Source organism: Zosterops lateralis (assembly GCF_965231275.1).
Source record: "Zosterops lateralis genome assembly, chromosome: 29".
NCBI lineage: Eukaryota > Metazoa > Chordata > Aves > Passeriformes > Zosteropidae > Zosterops > Zosterops lateralis.
The window spans coordinates 2,824,548-2,840,281 of NC_139789.1; the positions used below are offsets into that span (position 1 = coordinate 2,824,548).

At 55.5% G+C, this 15,734-nt stretch overlaps 3 protein-coding genes across 5 annotated transcripts; 2 read left to right on the forward strand and 1 right to left on the reverse strand.

Annotated features, from left to right (window-relative positions):
* Positions 1-749: 749 nt before the first annotated feature.
* Positions 750-3,793, reverse strand: S1PR4 (sphingosine-1-phosphate receptor 4). Its single transcript, XM_083880058.1, has 2 exons — positions 3,734-3,793; positions 750-2,880 (listed from the first exon to the last, which is right to left on the reverse strand). The coding sequence occupies exon 2, from the start codon at positions 2,716-2,718 to the stop codon at positions 1,492-1,494; it is 1,227 nt and encodes a 408-aa protein (XP_083736184.1). The 5' UTR covers positions 2,719-2,880; positions 3,734-3,793; the 3' UTR covers positions 750-1,491.
* Positions 3,794-6,516: 2,723 nt separating this feature from the next.
* On the forward strand, positions 6,517-8,399 carry LOC310920105 (mast cell protease 1A-like). Its single transcript, XM_083879848.1, has 5 exons — positions 6,517-6,600; positions 6,686-6,833; positions 7,019-7,154; positions 7,405-7,656; positions 7,922-8,399. Exons 1-5 carry the CDS (start codon positions 6,543-6,545, stop codon positions 8,054-8,056), a joined length of 729 nt encoding a protein of 242 aa, XP_083735974.1. The 5' UTR covers positions 6,517-6,542; the 3' UTR covers positions 8,057-8,399.
* A 42-nt stretch (positions 8,400-8,441) lies between these two features.
* LOC310920104 (granzyme E-like) lies at positions 8,442-14,288 on the forward strand. 3 transcript variants are annotated; one of them, XM_083879847.1, is made up of 6 exons: positions 8,442-10,471; positions 10,719-10,841; positions 11,560-11,719; positions 12,666-12,807; positions 12,914-13,147; positions 13,571-14,288. In XM_083879847.1, the coding sequence occupies exons 2-6, from the start codon at positions 10,778-10,780 to the stop codon at positions 13,706-13,708; spliced, it is 738 nt and encodes a 245-aa protein (XP_083735973.1). In that variant the 5' UTR covers positions 8,442-10,471; positions 10,719-10,777; the 3' UTR covers positions 13,709-14,288. The 3 variants fall into 3 exon arrangements, with proteins under 3 accessions (XP_083735973.1, XP_083735972.1, XP_083735971.1); XM_083879846.1 differs by having other exon boundaries at positions 8,443-10,471; positions 10,684-10,841; XM_083879845.1 differs by having other exon boundaries at positions 8,444-10,841.
* The last annotated feature ends 1,446 nt before the right edge of the window (positions 14,289-15,734 follow it).

Below are 15,734 nucleotides of genomic sequence, written 5' to 3' on the forward strand. Positions count from 1 at the left end.
CGGCGGGCCCAGCAGGCCGCGGTACCGCCCCTCCTTGGTCTGCAGGGGGCGCCCTGCACGCGGCCTGCTGCTCCCGAGCGCCCCCCTGCGGATGGGATGGGAATGGAATGGGATGGGAATGGGGGGTTGGGAATGGGGGATTGGGACAGGACAGGACAGAATCCCTGGAGTGGGATCCATGGGCTAGGCTGGGCTGTGATGGGACAGGAATGGGGGATTGAGACAGGATGGGACAGGACAGGATCCATGGGATGGGATCCATGGGATGGGCTGGGATGTGATGGGAGAGGACGGGACAGGATGGGATCCATGGGATGGGATCCATGGGATGGGATCCATGGGATGGGCTGGGATGGAAAGGGGGATTGGGAATGGGGGATTTGGATGGGACAGGACAGGACAGGACAGGACAGAATCCATGGGCTGGGCTGGGCTGAGCTGGGATGGGATGAATAGGATGGGATGGGATGGAGGAGGATGGGATGGGACGGGACGGGATGGGATGGGACAGAACAGGATAGGATGAACAGCACCAGATGGGAGTCTCCTGCTGCCCCCTGAGCAGGTGATCCCCCTGTCCCGGGAGCAGGAGGGCAGCTCCAGCTGTCCCCAGACTACAAAACCACCTCCCAGAGAGTACCTGGCCTCCAGAGGGAATAAATCGAAGCAAATCAACCCAAGGCTTTCTGATCACCTTGATTTATTGCAAAACAAATGGGCTGAATGCTCAGCTCCTGCAGAGGGGCTGGGCCAGCAGGTTTTATATGAGTCCCCAGTGCTTCGGTGGCCTTCTGGCACTTTGAGAGGAGGCATTTGGGTGCTGCTCTGATTATTCCCTACATGAGAGAACACAAGAGCAGGGATCTGAGGCACAATCTGGCTGTGTCTTCAGGCCCAGGATGCCATCAGGCTCTCCAGTCTCTCTGGGCACTTCCTTCTGCCCGTGCTAGAGCCAGCCCTGTCACTGCAGCTCTGAGCACTGTCACAGCATTTCCCCTGGCTCAGAGCCCAGCCTCTGCACCCCTGGGCTGTGGCTGCAGCCCTCTGCCATCCTCGGGCTGGGCAAGACATCAAGCTTGTACTCCTTCCCAGCAGCTGTGCCCATCACAGAAGCTCCAAAAGGATTCCAAAGGCTTGGGAGGGTCTCCTGGTTGGGGAAATTCACCCTATCTGCCGCTGTCCCCTGGGGCAAAACAGCCTCAGGTGGGCAGGTACAGCACCTCTGCACACCCAAAGCACACACACAGAAGCTGGGCACTGCAGCTGCCCCAGCAGAGCATCAATCCTAAAATGTGCCTGTATCTTCCCCTCCCAGCCTGGGAGCAGTTCCTGTCCCTGTGCTGCAGCGACACTGAGGCACCATCCCAGTCTGATGGGACTGGCCCCAGTTCACAGCTGGTCAGCCTGAGTTTCTCCAGTCCTGCCAGGCCAGGACCAGCACCCTGAGGTCCTGGGGGGTTGTCTGGCATCTCTTGCTCCCCCCGTGGCCCCTCACAGGCTGGGGAGATTGCTCATCATGCTGGAGTTGCTGGACAGGGGCGCCCTGGGCCGAGTGTTCCACGCCACGGAGCCGCGGATGCTGTCACGGTAGCGCAGGGAGCTCTCCGTGGAGGAGCCAGAATTGATGTCTGAGATGACCAGGCAGCTGCCAGGCTTGCAGAGCCCAGCCCTGACACAGCAGCAGCACAGCAGGCTCCCCACGGCACGGCGAACCTCCACGCTCCGCAAGGAATAAATGACAGGATTGACCCCCGAGTTCAGCAGGGCCAGAGCCAGGGTCCAGTCCATGCTGTGCAGGTGGGTGCAAGCCCCCGTCTCACAGAAGACATCAAAGAGCAGCAGGACAAAGAGGGGACTCCAGCAGAGGATGAAAGCCCCCAGGATCATCAGCACCGTCTTCAGCAAGCGCAGGGACCTCCTGCGGCCGTGCCGGGAGCTGCTTTGCTTGGAGCTGGCCTGCACCAGGTGGAAGATGGAGATGTAGAGGCCCACGATGCCCAGCAGGATGATGCTGAACATGACCACGGAGAAGAGGATGTAGTTCTTGGAGTAGAGTGGCAGGAGCACGGAGCAAGCCTGGAAATCACAGAGGCAGTTCCAGCCCAGCAGCGGCAGCAGCCCGATGACCAGGGCCAGCAGCCAGCAGGACACGATGAGCCCTCTCAGCCTCAGGGTCTTGCTGGCCTCGTTCTCTGCAATGGGCCTCACCATGGCACTGTAGCGCTCCACGGCCGTCACCAGCAGGCTGAAGGTGGAGGCTGCCAGGGCGATGAAGAGGGTTCCCTCCCGCAGGAACCAGAGCTCAGGGGACAGCTGGAAGGTCCTGCTGCCCGACAGGCAGAGGTTGCAGAGGTAGGCAACGCCCGCCAGCAGGTCACTGAGGGTGATGCTGGCAATGCAGGAGTAGACCCAGCGCCGGCCCCGCAGGCAGCGCAGCACGGCCAGCAGCACCAGCAGGTTCTCCAGGATGATGACGCAGCTGATGACAGCGAAGGCCATGCGGAGCGGCCCCATGCCCTCGTCCCCAGCGTGCCGGCGGCTGAGCTTGCCCGAGAAGTTGTAGTGCTGCAGGATGATGTTGATGTTCCCCGTGGCAGCCAGCTGCAGGCAGGAGGCTTTGTTGCCCAGCAGGTCGAGCCTGAGCTCGGGGTGTTGAGGAGAGTCCGGGGGAAGGAGGAGGGAGTGATTCAGCAGCCAGCTCAGCACTGGAGTGTCCATCTTCTGAGCCTGGGTCAGCAGTCAGGGGATGCTCGATGGAGGAAGGGGTCAGGAGGGCTTGGGGCAGAGCAGATCCTCTCTGGAGCAGCTGTGGGACTGAAGCCAGCAGCCCTGCTCAGCGTGGAGGTGACAGTCAGAGCCCTGTCTGCCAGCCCTGCAGCACTGAAAGAGCAAGGGGAGAGGAGGGTGAGGTCTTTTGTAAGTCCACCCATAAGCATGGGCTTCCTGTTGTTTAATAAAGTTTCCTGTTGTGACTGGGAGTATTGACATCTTCTAACAGCTGTCATCATTTCTTGGTAAGGGTCTGGTTGCTCTTGGCTTTGCTGTGGTTGTGAAGGTGTGGCATGAACACTGTAACGTGCCAGGGCCCTCTTTGTTTGGAGCATCCTGTGTCAAATGGGGCAACACTTTGATGGGTGGAGTGTGTGGGGCTGAACACATCCAAGTGCTGGTTAAGAGCACCCAGACAGCTTGAGACACAAAGTGCTTTGCCTGCTGTGGTGGTGCTCAGTTCACCCCTGAACCTGGCAGAGAGGTCTTTCCCACCTGCCCTGTGCACCACCCATGCTCATCCCCCTTCCTTCTTCAGGAGGAAGGTCCACCTGAGATCACTCCTCAGGGCTCGTCCACAGCCCCAGCTCCTGCCACTCCCTCAGAACACATCCAGACACATCTATCCCCATCCTGCACTGTCTGTGCAGCAGCTCCTGTGTGGCTGCAGCTGAGCCTCAGCCCCCTCCACTTCGAGGAAAACCAGCTGGTCCAAGCTGAGCACGTGCCCTGATCTTCTACAGATGGGCCAGGACCTTCCCACAGGCAGGGAAGGAGGCAAAAAGCTGCTGCTTCTCACCTTTGCAGGAGGCACGAGATGCTGGGAGCAGAACCAAGGGATGAGAACATGGCTGCAAGGTTAATTTCCATCATTGGCCTAATTCCTTATGTCTGCACAACTCAATGGGAGAGCCTTGCAACGTGCTATTCCTAACTGTGGCTGGGAATTTGCCTTAGGACTCACCTGTCATGGCTTGTGGGAGGCTCTTGCTGCCCCAGGGAGGTTCAGCAGTGCTCTCCAGCTGTGCTCTCCAGCTCTTTGTCTGAGGCCCAGCACAGAACAGGTAGTGAGGACAGCTCCTTGTGCAAAATAATTGAGGCTTCTACCTACCAAAATGAAAAAAGGGGAAGTTACAACATCAACCACATTTCTCTGCTGAGAAATGGACCCCACCCAAATCAGCTGCAAAGTGGTAAAGATTAAAGAAAACCAGAGCACCTTTTAACTGAGGATCACAGCAGAAGCTGTGCCCTGCTCTACCTGTGCTCTCAGAGCAGACTGGCAGGAAGTCATGGAGATGTCCCCAGGCTGAGAGCAAAGAGCAGGGAGTTCTTCCATCAGCAGGGAGCTCTCCAGGGAGCCCATCCACCGCTGGAGGAGTGGATTGATCCCAGCTGGGATGGCAGCACAGACACGTGGAGAATGCAAAGGGAGCCACGTGTAAGCAAGAGCAGTTCTCATCAAAAACTGAGGGCTCCATCCTCCACCTTCACCCTTTCAGCCGGGGTTTTGGCCTCTCCTATCAGCAGTGTGGAAAGAAGCTCACACTGATAAGGTCAGCAGATGACCCTGAGATTGCAGGGGCGGAAATCAGCAGCAAGGCTGGGCCAGGAGTGCTCAGAGCAGAGCAAGACTGCACATGCAGCATGGGGAGCTCACTCCCAAACCCTCTGGGCTGATGCCCACTAATCACTGGAATCCAAAGGGTCAGTGGGATCCTGGCACAACATCACCCCTTAGAGCTTTGCTCTTGCTTCAGGGTGAACCTCCAGCTGATGTGTCTGTTCAGTTCAGAATGGGTGGAAGGCTCCTGGAAGATCAGGGGATGGAGAAATTTGCCTTGTCAGGGGCCCTAAGCAGCTTCTCAAAGAGCTGGCAATGTGTGAGGAGTCCCAGAGATCCCTGACAGGAGGGAGGTCTGTGGGGAGGATGGGACAGGGGGCAGGAAAACCCTTTTGATGGCAGGAGGGCTCGAGGTCAATGAGCTGCTGGGACAGCCTGACCCCCTCACCCTTGGTGTGGAGGTTCTCCAGACCTGCAAAACATTGAAAGATCTTCCTCATGCCCCTTCCACAAACATACCCAGGGCATGGAGTCCCCAGCTCATGGCTGGGGGGTAATGGGGCCTGAGCCCCAACACAAGGGAGAGTTCCAGCTCTGTCTTGTTCCCATTGCCCCCTCCACAGTCACAGGCTGAGCTGTACCTTGGCACTTCTCCTTTGCTCCCGTCTCAGTTCAGATGTTCTTTATTTGAGGCGAAGTGGGGCAGGGGAGAGACAACACCCCCTGCAACATTTCTCATCTCTTCCCTCCAGACCAAAGCCACAACATGCCTGGAAGTGCCTGATGGCTCTGAGTGCTGGGCTTGGAAGGGCCAGGGGAGGCACAGGGGGCAGCTGGAGCTCTGTGGACCTGCTCCAGTTCCATGGCTAAAGTGGGTATTGGTGGATGCTGAGATGAGGCTCCCCAGCAGAGAAGTCCTGGAACCCTCCAGAGGTCAACAGGAAGGCCAAAATGCCATGTCCTCAGAGAGAGGAACTTGTCTTCACTCAAAGGAACAGCAGAGAGGAGCAGGAGAGCAGCAGGAGCTCAGCTCCCTGTGTCCTGCCCAGTCCCTCCTGTCCTGGGGCTGCTGCCCCAGGAGGGTTTCCAGCCACAGACTGTGGGGGCCACAAGCAGCTGCAGGGGAAAGACAGCAAGTTACAAAGACCAGATAAAATATCAGTGATTCCTGTTGAGGTTTTCCTTCTGTGCTCTTGCACCATCCTGATTAAAGCTGGTACTTTCAGACATAATGATTAAAGAAACCAAAACACGGGTTAAGCTCTGTGGAGGGCTGTGTCAGGCAGCCCCCAGGCTGACTCATGGACATCAGGCACCCCCATCTCTGTCCCACATCTCTCCCTCCCCACTCACCCACCCATCCTGTCCCCTCTCTGTGGCCCCAGCACAGCCCAAGGCATCCACTTGCCCGCAGGTGTTTTTCTGCTCCAGGAAGGGTGGAGCAGAGCTGGTTTGAAAATGACTGATCACTCCTGGCAGTTGGGTGGTTGCACTTCCCCGCTTTGGTCTCTTCTGCTGCAGAGCAGCACTTCCCACTTCCCAGTCCCCCCAAAGCTGGCAGGATGCTTCTGGCCCCAGAGGAGCCAAGAAAAACCAACAAGACCCCTCTGGCTGACACCAAACCCTGCAGATGTGACTCTTCACAGTGCTCAAGAACTGTCCCAGGCACAGCTGTTTTGCCTTGATGCCCTTTCATTTAAATTGAGTGGTGGTGATGGTGGATCTCTGTAGGAAGAGGCTCTGCAGTGCATCTCTTGAAGGAATATGAAAGAGCAAGGTTCAGGGTTGTCTCCTCTAGATCACATTCACGAGTTTAAATGGCAAAGTTTTTTTGTTGTTGGTTTTTTTTTTTTTTAAGAACCTTTCCTCGAGGCAAAAACATTAAACAGGAAGTGTGGGAGAAACGTTAAATCACACCTCAAAGCCACCACAGGACACCTCTCCTTGCTGCCAGCACCCCCGAGGCTGTGACTGTGCTGCACCAGGCTCAGCCTGCCCTGGCCTTTTCCTCCTGTGCTATCACCCATCAATCACAGCCACAGGAACGTGGGCACCGAGCAGGCCAGGCCAGCAATGCCCTGATTAGCACAATCAGCCCTTTGCACATGGTTTCCTGGCTGCTTGGGCACAGCTGCCTCCAGGCTATAAAACCTTGTGGAAACTCAAAACTTTCCACACATCTGGGGAGGAGCGTCCAGCTGTGCCAGAGATGTGCCAGTCACTGCCCGCCCTGCTGCTGCTGCTCTGCTGCCCCTGGGCCAGTGCCAGTGAGTCAGGGCTCTGCTGGCTGTGAGGTGCCTCTTTTGGGCTCTCAGCAGCCCCGGGCTCAGGCTGGGCTGGGGTGTGTTGCAGGTGCTCTGCGGGGTCAGATCGTGGGGGGACACGAGGCGCGGCCACATTCCCACCCATACATGGCCTACCTGAAGATTGCAGAGCTGGGGGCCTGTGGGGGCTTCCTGGTGGCCCCTGACTGGGTGATGTCAGCTGCACACTGCATGGGGTGAGTACTTGATGCAGAGGTTTTATCCCTTTCTTTGTTCCCTGGCCTGGGAGCTCCTTTGCTGGAGCAATTTTGGAGCAGGTTCCTGCTCTGCCCAGCAGCTCTCTCCACCTGTCGGCCAAAATGAGGGAGGTGGGAGAGCCCCAGCCTGATTTCCCCTTTCTCCCCTCTGCTGCCATGGGCAGGAATATCACAGTCATCCTTGGGGCTCACAACATCCACGAACCAGAGAAATCCCAGCAGGTCCGGGGTGTCCTCAAGTACCACAAGCACCCTGAGTACAACCCCGAGACGATGGAAAACGACATCATGCTGCTGCAGGCAAGGGGTTCTGTGGGGGCAGAGGGTGGGCTGGGGCTCTGGGGCTGGGCTCGTCTTGGCTGTTAGCTCCTTCTGCAAAGCTGCTTCTGCCCAAGGTAGGGCCTGGCAGGATCTGGGAAGGAGCCACGGGCAGGGTTTGGAGCCTCACGTGGCTTTCACAGCAGCTCCCCAGAGCCTGCCAGACCCTCCCTGCCTCTGCAGAGAAAGTGTCCTGCTCACAGCCCTTTCTCAACCCCCTGCTTTCCCCCAGCTAACATCAAAGGCCACCCTCAGTGAGTACATCCAGACCATCCCACTGCCCAAGAGTGGCAGTGACCTCCCCACGGGCACCAAGTGCATGATTGCAGGCTGGGGGCTCATCGATGAGGACAAGGCCACCAACAAGCTCTTTGAGACCAAAGTCTCCATCTACAGCCGCAGGAAATGCATCCTCTTCTACCCACACCTGGATTCTGGCATGATCTGTGCTGGCAGCTTCCACCAGCTGAAGGATTCCAGCCAGGTATGGGGCTCTCTGGGAGCAGGAGCTGCTGCTGGAATGGGCACAGTCAGGTCCCAGGGCGGGTGACAAGCATTTGGTGACAGTTCCCATGAGGACTGGACTCTCTGGATGTTCTGACACCTCCACAGTCCCTGCACAGCACCAGGGGCAGAGCCCAGGCTCAGCAGCTCAGGGTGGGATGTGGGGCAGGGATGGAGGGAGGGATCAGGGAGAAACCTGTTACCACAGGGGAGAGGCCTCTAAGATCAATCTCATCTCTCCCCAGGGAGATTCTGGTGGGCCCCTGGTGTGTAATAAAGTGGCACAAGGCATTGTTTCCTTTGGCTATGACTCCCCACCCGGGGTCTACACCCGCATCTCCAACTACCTGCCCTGGATCAAAAGAGTCATGAAGAAGTAACAGCAGTGGCAGCACTTTCTCCAGCTCTGGTGTGCCCCTGGAGACTGCAATAGCTTCCTTCTTCCCCCTGCTGAGGGCTCAACTCCCTCCTCTCTCCTCGGGAGCCCAAGTGATTTGATCAGTGCATTTGAGAGAGCCCTTCCTTCTGTTCTGAGGCTGCTGCCTGTCCCATCCCCTGCCCATCTCAGAAGTGAGTTAAATCACCCTGGCAGAAGCAGAGATAACCTCAGATGGTACAAAAAGATGGCACAACAGACCCCACTTCCTTCAGAGATAACCCTGTTCCTGCTTGAACCTTGCTGCACTCAAAGCACCCCCAGTAAACTCAGAGCTGCATCTCCCAGCCTGTGTCATCTTCCTTGTGGCCTCACCATAGAGTGCAGGAGGGAGGGTCTGGCTCAGGCTGTGAGAGGCTGCTGGGACAGCAGCAATCACAGCTCTGCATCCTGAGTCACTGGCAGGCTCAGAAACAAGAGCTGTGCTTGCCCTTCCTGGGGTCACAGGGGTGATGAGTGTGCTGAGAGGACAAAAACTGCCCAGGTAGAAAGGTTTTGGGAAAAATGATGGGCACAAACTCAACTTCAGCATCATTGTCACCCTCCTGGGAGCACAGGCAGCAAGGGTGTGGGGCATCAGCAGTGACCAGAACCCCAAAGCTGTTGCTCTGTGCAGGGTAAAGGCTGTTCCGTCTGGAGTGTTGCAGCCCAGAGAGCTCGGGCACAGGGCACAGCAGCCTTATCTTCCCAGCTGTCTGAGCTGTGAGAGGCTTCACTGGGTGGAGAGAGCTGGACTCCTGCTGGACTGTGCCCTTGGGCGTGGGCAGGTGGCTGTTAACACACCGGGTTCTGGGCTTTAGGATCCCAGAGAGGAGGCACAGCCCAAGTCCCAGCTGTCACACACTCGCTGCCTCCAGGCCTTGCCCAGCCCCATTTCTACACGTTGTCCTGGGTAGAAACACAGGAAGGATTGAACTGGAAGGGTTGATGAAGGATGTGGGTTCACAAAAGTGCCTGGCCCCAAGTCACTCCCTCCTTTCCCCCCGGGATAAGTGCAGGGGCCCAGGTGGGTCCCTGGAGAGGGCAAGGACAAGTCCTGCCTGGCTGCTGTGAAGCTGCTTGGCACATCCTTGTCCCCCTCAGTGTTCCAGTGGTAGCCCAAACCTCTCCTCTCAGCTGGATGATGCCCAAGGACAAATTCTTCCCCCAGAGGATGCTCAAGTGCTGTTTTCAGACAGCTCCTGCATTGGAGCCTGAACTTCCTTCCCTGGCCTCCACCAGGCTGCTCTCAGCCTCATCTCCTCCCTTCCACCTCCATTCTGGTGGCATCTTTTGTACACAGAGAGAGCCAAAGGTTCCCTGGGGGACAGAGATGATGCTCTGGTAAATGAGTGAGTGCAGAACTCCCTGGCAGGGGCTGAGGGAAGTTTGTGATATCAGGGGGAGACTGAGTCGGTTTGCGGTGGGAAAAACCAGTGGGGAATTTGAAACGTACAGAAACTCTCTGCAGTCCAGGGGAAGGGGGTGCTTGCTCTGCTCTCATGGCCTTTCCCACTGGTCCCCCCATCAGAGAGAGGAGGTTTCCACAGTCCAGCCTGGATTTCTGCCCATAAATCCTCCACGTTCTTGCCTGGGATGAAGAGAAACTGCGTCACCTCTGCCTCCAGCACCCAGCCTGCCCTGGGGAAACTGAAAAGGGTCCATGTTTGGGCTTCTGCTCACAGCTGCTATCAGCTCAGAAATCTGCAAATGAACAGGCTGCAGCTGCTTATCTGTGTATTATGAATCTTTGTCACGTCAGGGTTTTCCTTGAAGCTCCAGCTGCTGCAGGCTTTGCACGAGAATGGCAACTTGTAGCTTAAGAATGGGGTTTACCCAGTGGCACTGGAGGCAGAGAGGAAAGCAGATTTACTGGCAGCAAGGGCAGCAAGGAAGCCTCAGCCCCATTTCGTCACGGCTGAGCTGTGAATTTCATTCTTACCGTAAATCCCAGAATGGTTTGGGCCGGAAGGGCCCTTAGGGATCATCCCATCCCACCCCTGCCATGGCAGGGCCACCACCCACTGTCCCAGGTTGATCCAAGCCCTGTCCAGCCTGGCTTTGGACACTGCCAGGGATCCAGGGGCAGCCACAGCTGCTCTGTGCTCCCTGTGCCAGGGCCTTCCATCCTCACAGGGAAGAATTTCTTCCCAGTATCATCAGTGTCACGTTATAAACACTCTCATGGCATTTTTGCTCCATTAGCCAAGACTGCAGCTAATGAGGGAGAGCAGGAGGGTTCTCACCTGCCACTGCACCGTGTTTGGAATTAATGCAGCAGGTGAAAGAAATCTTGTTCATGTAGGGCTTGTCATAAAAATCAAGAGTGCTGAAGAAAGAATAGAAGCTGGAAGGGAAGACCTCACTGGAAGTCAAAGAGGTGAGAGAGGGTGCACTGCCCACATCTTCCATAACAAAGTTCTAAAATTGGCTCTGGGTTTAGAAGGACGTCACATCTCTCAGACCAGACCCATGATGCAGGTGGGATGATCCCCAAGGCCAAGGCTGGCTGAATTCCCCTCTCATATTGCTGAGACATGCAACTTGTGGAGAGATTCTTCAGATGAGTCTGACTTCTGCGGTTTCCTGGAGTCTGGTCTCAGGCTATAAAACCTTGCTGGGAGCAGGATGAGACCCCAGATGCAGCCCCAGCTCTGAGGGATCCACTGAAGCCCAGAAGGCTGTGATGGAGCACCTGCAGACTCTCCTGCTGCCCCTCCTGCTGGTGATGTGCCCCCCAGTCTGCACCAGTAAGTAGAACAGGCTGGAGGCGAGGAGAGGGTTGGGGAAGGGTGAATCTCAGCCCTGTGCCCCCCAAACCCCTCGTCCTCAGCCCCATCCTGTGGGGTTTTCTTATTTTCTTTCTGCTGTTAGAGCCGGGATAAAACACTCGGGAGATGCAGTTTGTGTTTGGACTCAGGTGTTTATTAATTCTTATCTATAGTGCAGTCTCACAAGTTGTGAGTTCTAGCTAACAAGGTGAAAAATGGCTCTGCCTCTAACTCTTTCCAAGGTCTTTTAATCATAAATTGTCCAATTATGAAGTGCCACCTGGATTATTTTTACTTTTAACCCAATAACCAACCACCCGTGCTCTGCAATGTGGATTTTTCTACCCAATTACAATACACCACCCAAACCCATGAAGAAGAAGAAGGAAGAAGAAGGTGAAGAAGAAGGTGAAAAAGAAGGACTCAGACTACGCCCTAAATCCTCCATCTTGCTTTATATATACATTACTGTAGTCTAAAACCTTAAATTCCAACGTTTTCGCCATGTGATATTACACACTCCTATTAAGCTACACAGCCAGTAGTGTAGTTTAATAGCACCACAATCCCAGTGCTGTCACTCAGTTTTGGAAGCCTGTTCCAAGGCCTCAGGTCAATGCAGTGTTTGCCTGGGGGGCAGTGCCTGTCAGCACAGAAACTCTCAGTGCTCAGGGTTCCATAATATCATCCTTTGCAGGTTATCCCTGGACGTGGAGGGACAGAGGAGGAGAAGCCAAGGCACCATCCAGAGCACACCCCACACCCTACGTGGCCTTTCTGCAGGGGAAGGACAACCAGTCCTGTGGGGGCTTCCTGGTGGCCCCTGGCTGGGTGATGACAGCAGCTCAGTGCCTCGTGTAAGTCCCTGCTGTGTCCCCACAGCACCTGCAGCCAGGTGTGTGCCCCACCACGGCCTGGGAGCAGCTCCTGTGTGGAGGGCTCACAGCTGGGCTCACTCCAGCCATGCCCAGGCTCCTTCCCTGGCAGGGAGCACAGGGCAGGGCACGGCTCAGGGACAGCTCTGAGCCCCATCTCCCTCCCCAGCCCACCCTCGGATATTTACCCTGAGTTTTTTCCCCCTCCATGATTCATTTAGTTTTTCCCAGATGCCAACAATGGGAGGTCAGAGTGGCTTCTTCTCTTGTTGTCAGGCTTTGTCCTTTCTGCCACCAACTTGTTTGTTGGCAGGGTGATTTCCCATGAGCCAGGTGCTTGCCCAGCCCTTTTCCACCCCTCCAGCTGGCGTATGGATGGGCAGGAGGACTTTTCCAGGGCTGACAGCTCTGCCCTGGTGCCCGTGACGGGCTCAGGGCCAGTCCCCACACCTGGGCAGCAAAGGGAGGACCCAGGAGCCTGGAGCCTCATATGAGAGATTGGGAGGGACTCCTGCACATACCCAAGGTCTTTTCCAATTTTCCTGAGGAGATGATGTTGAGGACAGGGAAGTATCCAGATTTAGAAATGTCTGGACTTCCACGGGCCTGTGAAGCCCAGAAAAAGAGAGCAGCAGAATTGGACCAAATGTGCCCAGCTGGAGGTCTGGAGATAAAGGAGCCCTGCAGAGCTCTGGTCTGTCAGGGGGGAGCCTGCTCTGCCTCCTGGCTGGGTAGATTCCCTGGCAGAGCTCCTTGTTCCCACCATTCTTCTTCAAAAGGGCCTCCATAATATATTCTGTGTATAGGGAATATAAATACACTGTGTCTGTGTCATTGGACTCTCCTGGCCGTGCCCTGGGAGATGAACCTGTGTTCCCAGGTGTGACAGGGACAAGCTGGTGACACTCACTGTGCTTGATTTCACCAGGCACAAACCTCTGACTGTCATCCTGGGAGCCCACACACTCCAAAAGAGAGAGGACAGCTGGCAAACCTTCGAGGTCAAGCAGTACCACTGCCACCCAGACTTTACAAGCCCTAGGAAGGGAAATGACATCCTTTTGCTGAAGGTAACCTGGCTGGCCCTGATGTGCCATGGGCTGCTCTCTGGAGCAGAAGGGGACAGTGGGTGACAGGGCAAACACTCATCTCTGTGTTTTCTGTCCCCTTGCCCAGCTGGATGGCAATGCCACCATCAACAGCCACGTCAGGCCCATTTCCTTGGACAAATCCAAAGTCCGTGGTGGGGCCGCGTGCAGCGTGGCCAGCTGGGGCTACAGGACAGCCACTGTCACCTCCCCTGAGGCCACTGTCACCATCATCAAACAAAGGGACTGCCTCAGCCACTACCCAGGACTCGCTGACAACTTGATTTGTGGCCGCAGCAGATCCTCCAGGGTACCTGAAAAGGTCAGACTCTGGTTAGGGAGGAGGAGGAGGAGGTTGCAGAGGAGGTTTTAGCCAGGGGCAAAGCACAAGGGAGAGGAGGATCCTTGTCTTCCCATGGCACAGGACCTGGGACACCCAGCACAGGGGGACAATGGCCTGGCCAGAGGGTTCACCCCAAATCTCGTTGTTGGTCTGAGTGTGTTTTGTGTCTGAAGCCAGACAGGGCAGCAGGGCAGAAATGAAGCTTCAGTGTTCCCCCAGCTGGGTCCCAGACAAAACTGCCACTTGTCCCTTGTGGAGGCAGAGTTATCCCCACCCACTGCCAGTCCAGGCTTCTGCTGGGGAAATTCTACCCTGGTGTTTGCAGCCTCCCTGTTCTTTGCAGGGCAAAGCTTCCCTGGAGTTCCCACAACCCAGCACTGATCCCTCTCTTCCTTTTCACAGGCTGATGCTGGGGATCCACTGGTCTGCAACAACAAAGCCTATGGCATCTTCTCCTACAGGCACAACAACTGGCCTGGCTTCTACACACACATTGCTCCTTACCTCCCCTGGGTCAACAGTGTCATGAAGTCAGAGTGACCCTGCTCCCCCTGCAGCTGCTGCCCTGGAGACCTCACCCTCCAGAGCCCTGTCCTCACCAGCTTTCTTTTCCTTTCTCCCTGGGAAACATCTTCCACTGGTCCTCGTGGATGTGGCAAGGACTTCTCTGTGGCCAAGGCAGACTCTGTCCGTGGTGGGACTGGCACAGGGGCTGTGCCTTGGCTGTGTTTGTCCCCTGTGCACACTGGGGACAAATCTGCACTCTTCTCGACACTGCACTCCTTCACTGCTGCCCTGACTCAGCCCTTTGTGCCTCCAGCTCTGAAGAAAAAGCAGCAGGACAGCCCTAGAGAGGTGGCAGTGGCTCAGGGGATGTCTGTAACCCTCAGGGGGAGGCTGCACAGTGAGATCAGAGGGATCCAAAGAGGAGCCTCCTCCCCGTCTGTCATTTGTGACTCCACATGTCTGGGTGTCCTTTGCCCAGGCCCTGGGGCTGCAGGGCTGCTCAAGCTCCCAGGAGGACACTTCCAGTTCCTGCTTCACTACTGCTGTCCTCTGAACCCTGCTGCCTCCTTTCTCCCCTCTTGTGTACCTCCAGCGTTGTACGAACACTTAAAAACAATAAATCTCATCAGCATTTAAAAGCCTTTTTTCCTGGTGCCATTTGGATTTCTCTGGGCCACTGGCTCCAGTCCTGAACAGCTCAGGAGAAAGCCACAGCTCAAAGAGCTGAATCCCAAGCTGGAGGTTTCTTCCTCCATTTTTTGTGCCATCTAAACCTCCAGAACAGATTTCCAGTCTGGATTTCAGGCTGGGGGCTCTCCTCAGTCCTTCCAGGGACTTCCAAGCTGGAATTTCGGGGGATTTCCTCATTCCATCACATCCTCTCCCACATGGGCCCCTCCCAATTCTACCCCATCCCACCTCTGGCTGCCATTCCACACAAAACCAGCATCTTCCCCCCAGTGCACCTCTGTCACTCACAGGTATTCACCAAGGCACACTGACTCATCTTTTTAGTGAAGCTGGCAGCAAAGAGAGGAACCACACGGTCCCACTATGGCCTGACAGTCAGTAAATATTTTATTTCTACATGTCGTGGTTTAAGACAAAAAAACTAAACCCCTGCCTCTCCTACAACAGAGCTTAAAAATATCTCAACCTGAGGAAATTAATCTGGAGATTTGGCAAGAGGAGCTCAAACACTTCTGTCAGATGTTTAGGATTTCATTGACAAAAACACACTTCTGGGGAGTGTTTGCCTTTCCTCAGGCTCACCTCTGCCCAAAGGTGACTTGTCAGGGGCCAGTCCAACATCTGTGGCAGCACTGGATACGAAACACAAGGCCAAAGATGTGAAGACTCCAAATATTTTCCAAATCTTATCATTCAAAATGTCTAAAAGTCCCCAGGTCACTCACTTGACTAAGAAAAGCTGCAGCTGAGCAGAGTTATCAGTGGTTTTTGCTGTGGGTGATGTTGCACAAGGGAAGCACCTCTAGCACGTTTCTGCTGGGTTTTCCATGCCCAGAGTGCCCTCTTTGGGTTGGCAACAGGGTGTGTTCTTCATGGTTCTATCTCTAAACAACTTCCAAACTGATACAAACAAAACTTAACTCTTGTGCAGTTTGGAAGCAAATCTATGGCTGAGCTGAGGAAAGGCACCTCTTTCCCCCAGGGTTCTTTACAGCATTTAATCTGCTCTGAACCAAGGGTTGCAAAACTGACATTGAGCAGAGGCTTCTTTGCTATTGGGGCTGCCAAATGCTGCCCAGAAGATTTTCCCAGTTCTCATCCTGCACCTTCTGTGCAAAGAGCCTGTCACCTCTTGGAGAGCTGGAGACTGAAGGCCTGAGTCACTGGGAGGGAGGATGGGAACCAGCAGAGCAGGAGAGACCTGTCTTTGGGGAGCTCCATGAAAACCCCACTGATTTCCATGGCCAGGAGCTACAGATACTCACCTGAGATGAGAGGAGGAGCAGCTCCAGGAGGAGTGCACAGGAGTGGGCAGGGACAAATGACAGCACTTGGCCAGGGGTGTAGAACAGCCTTGGGCAGCAGCTGA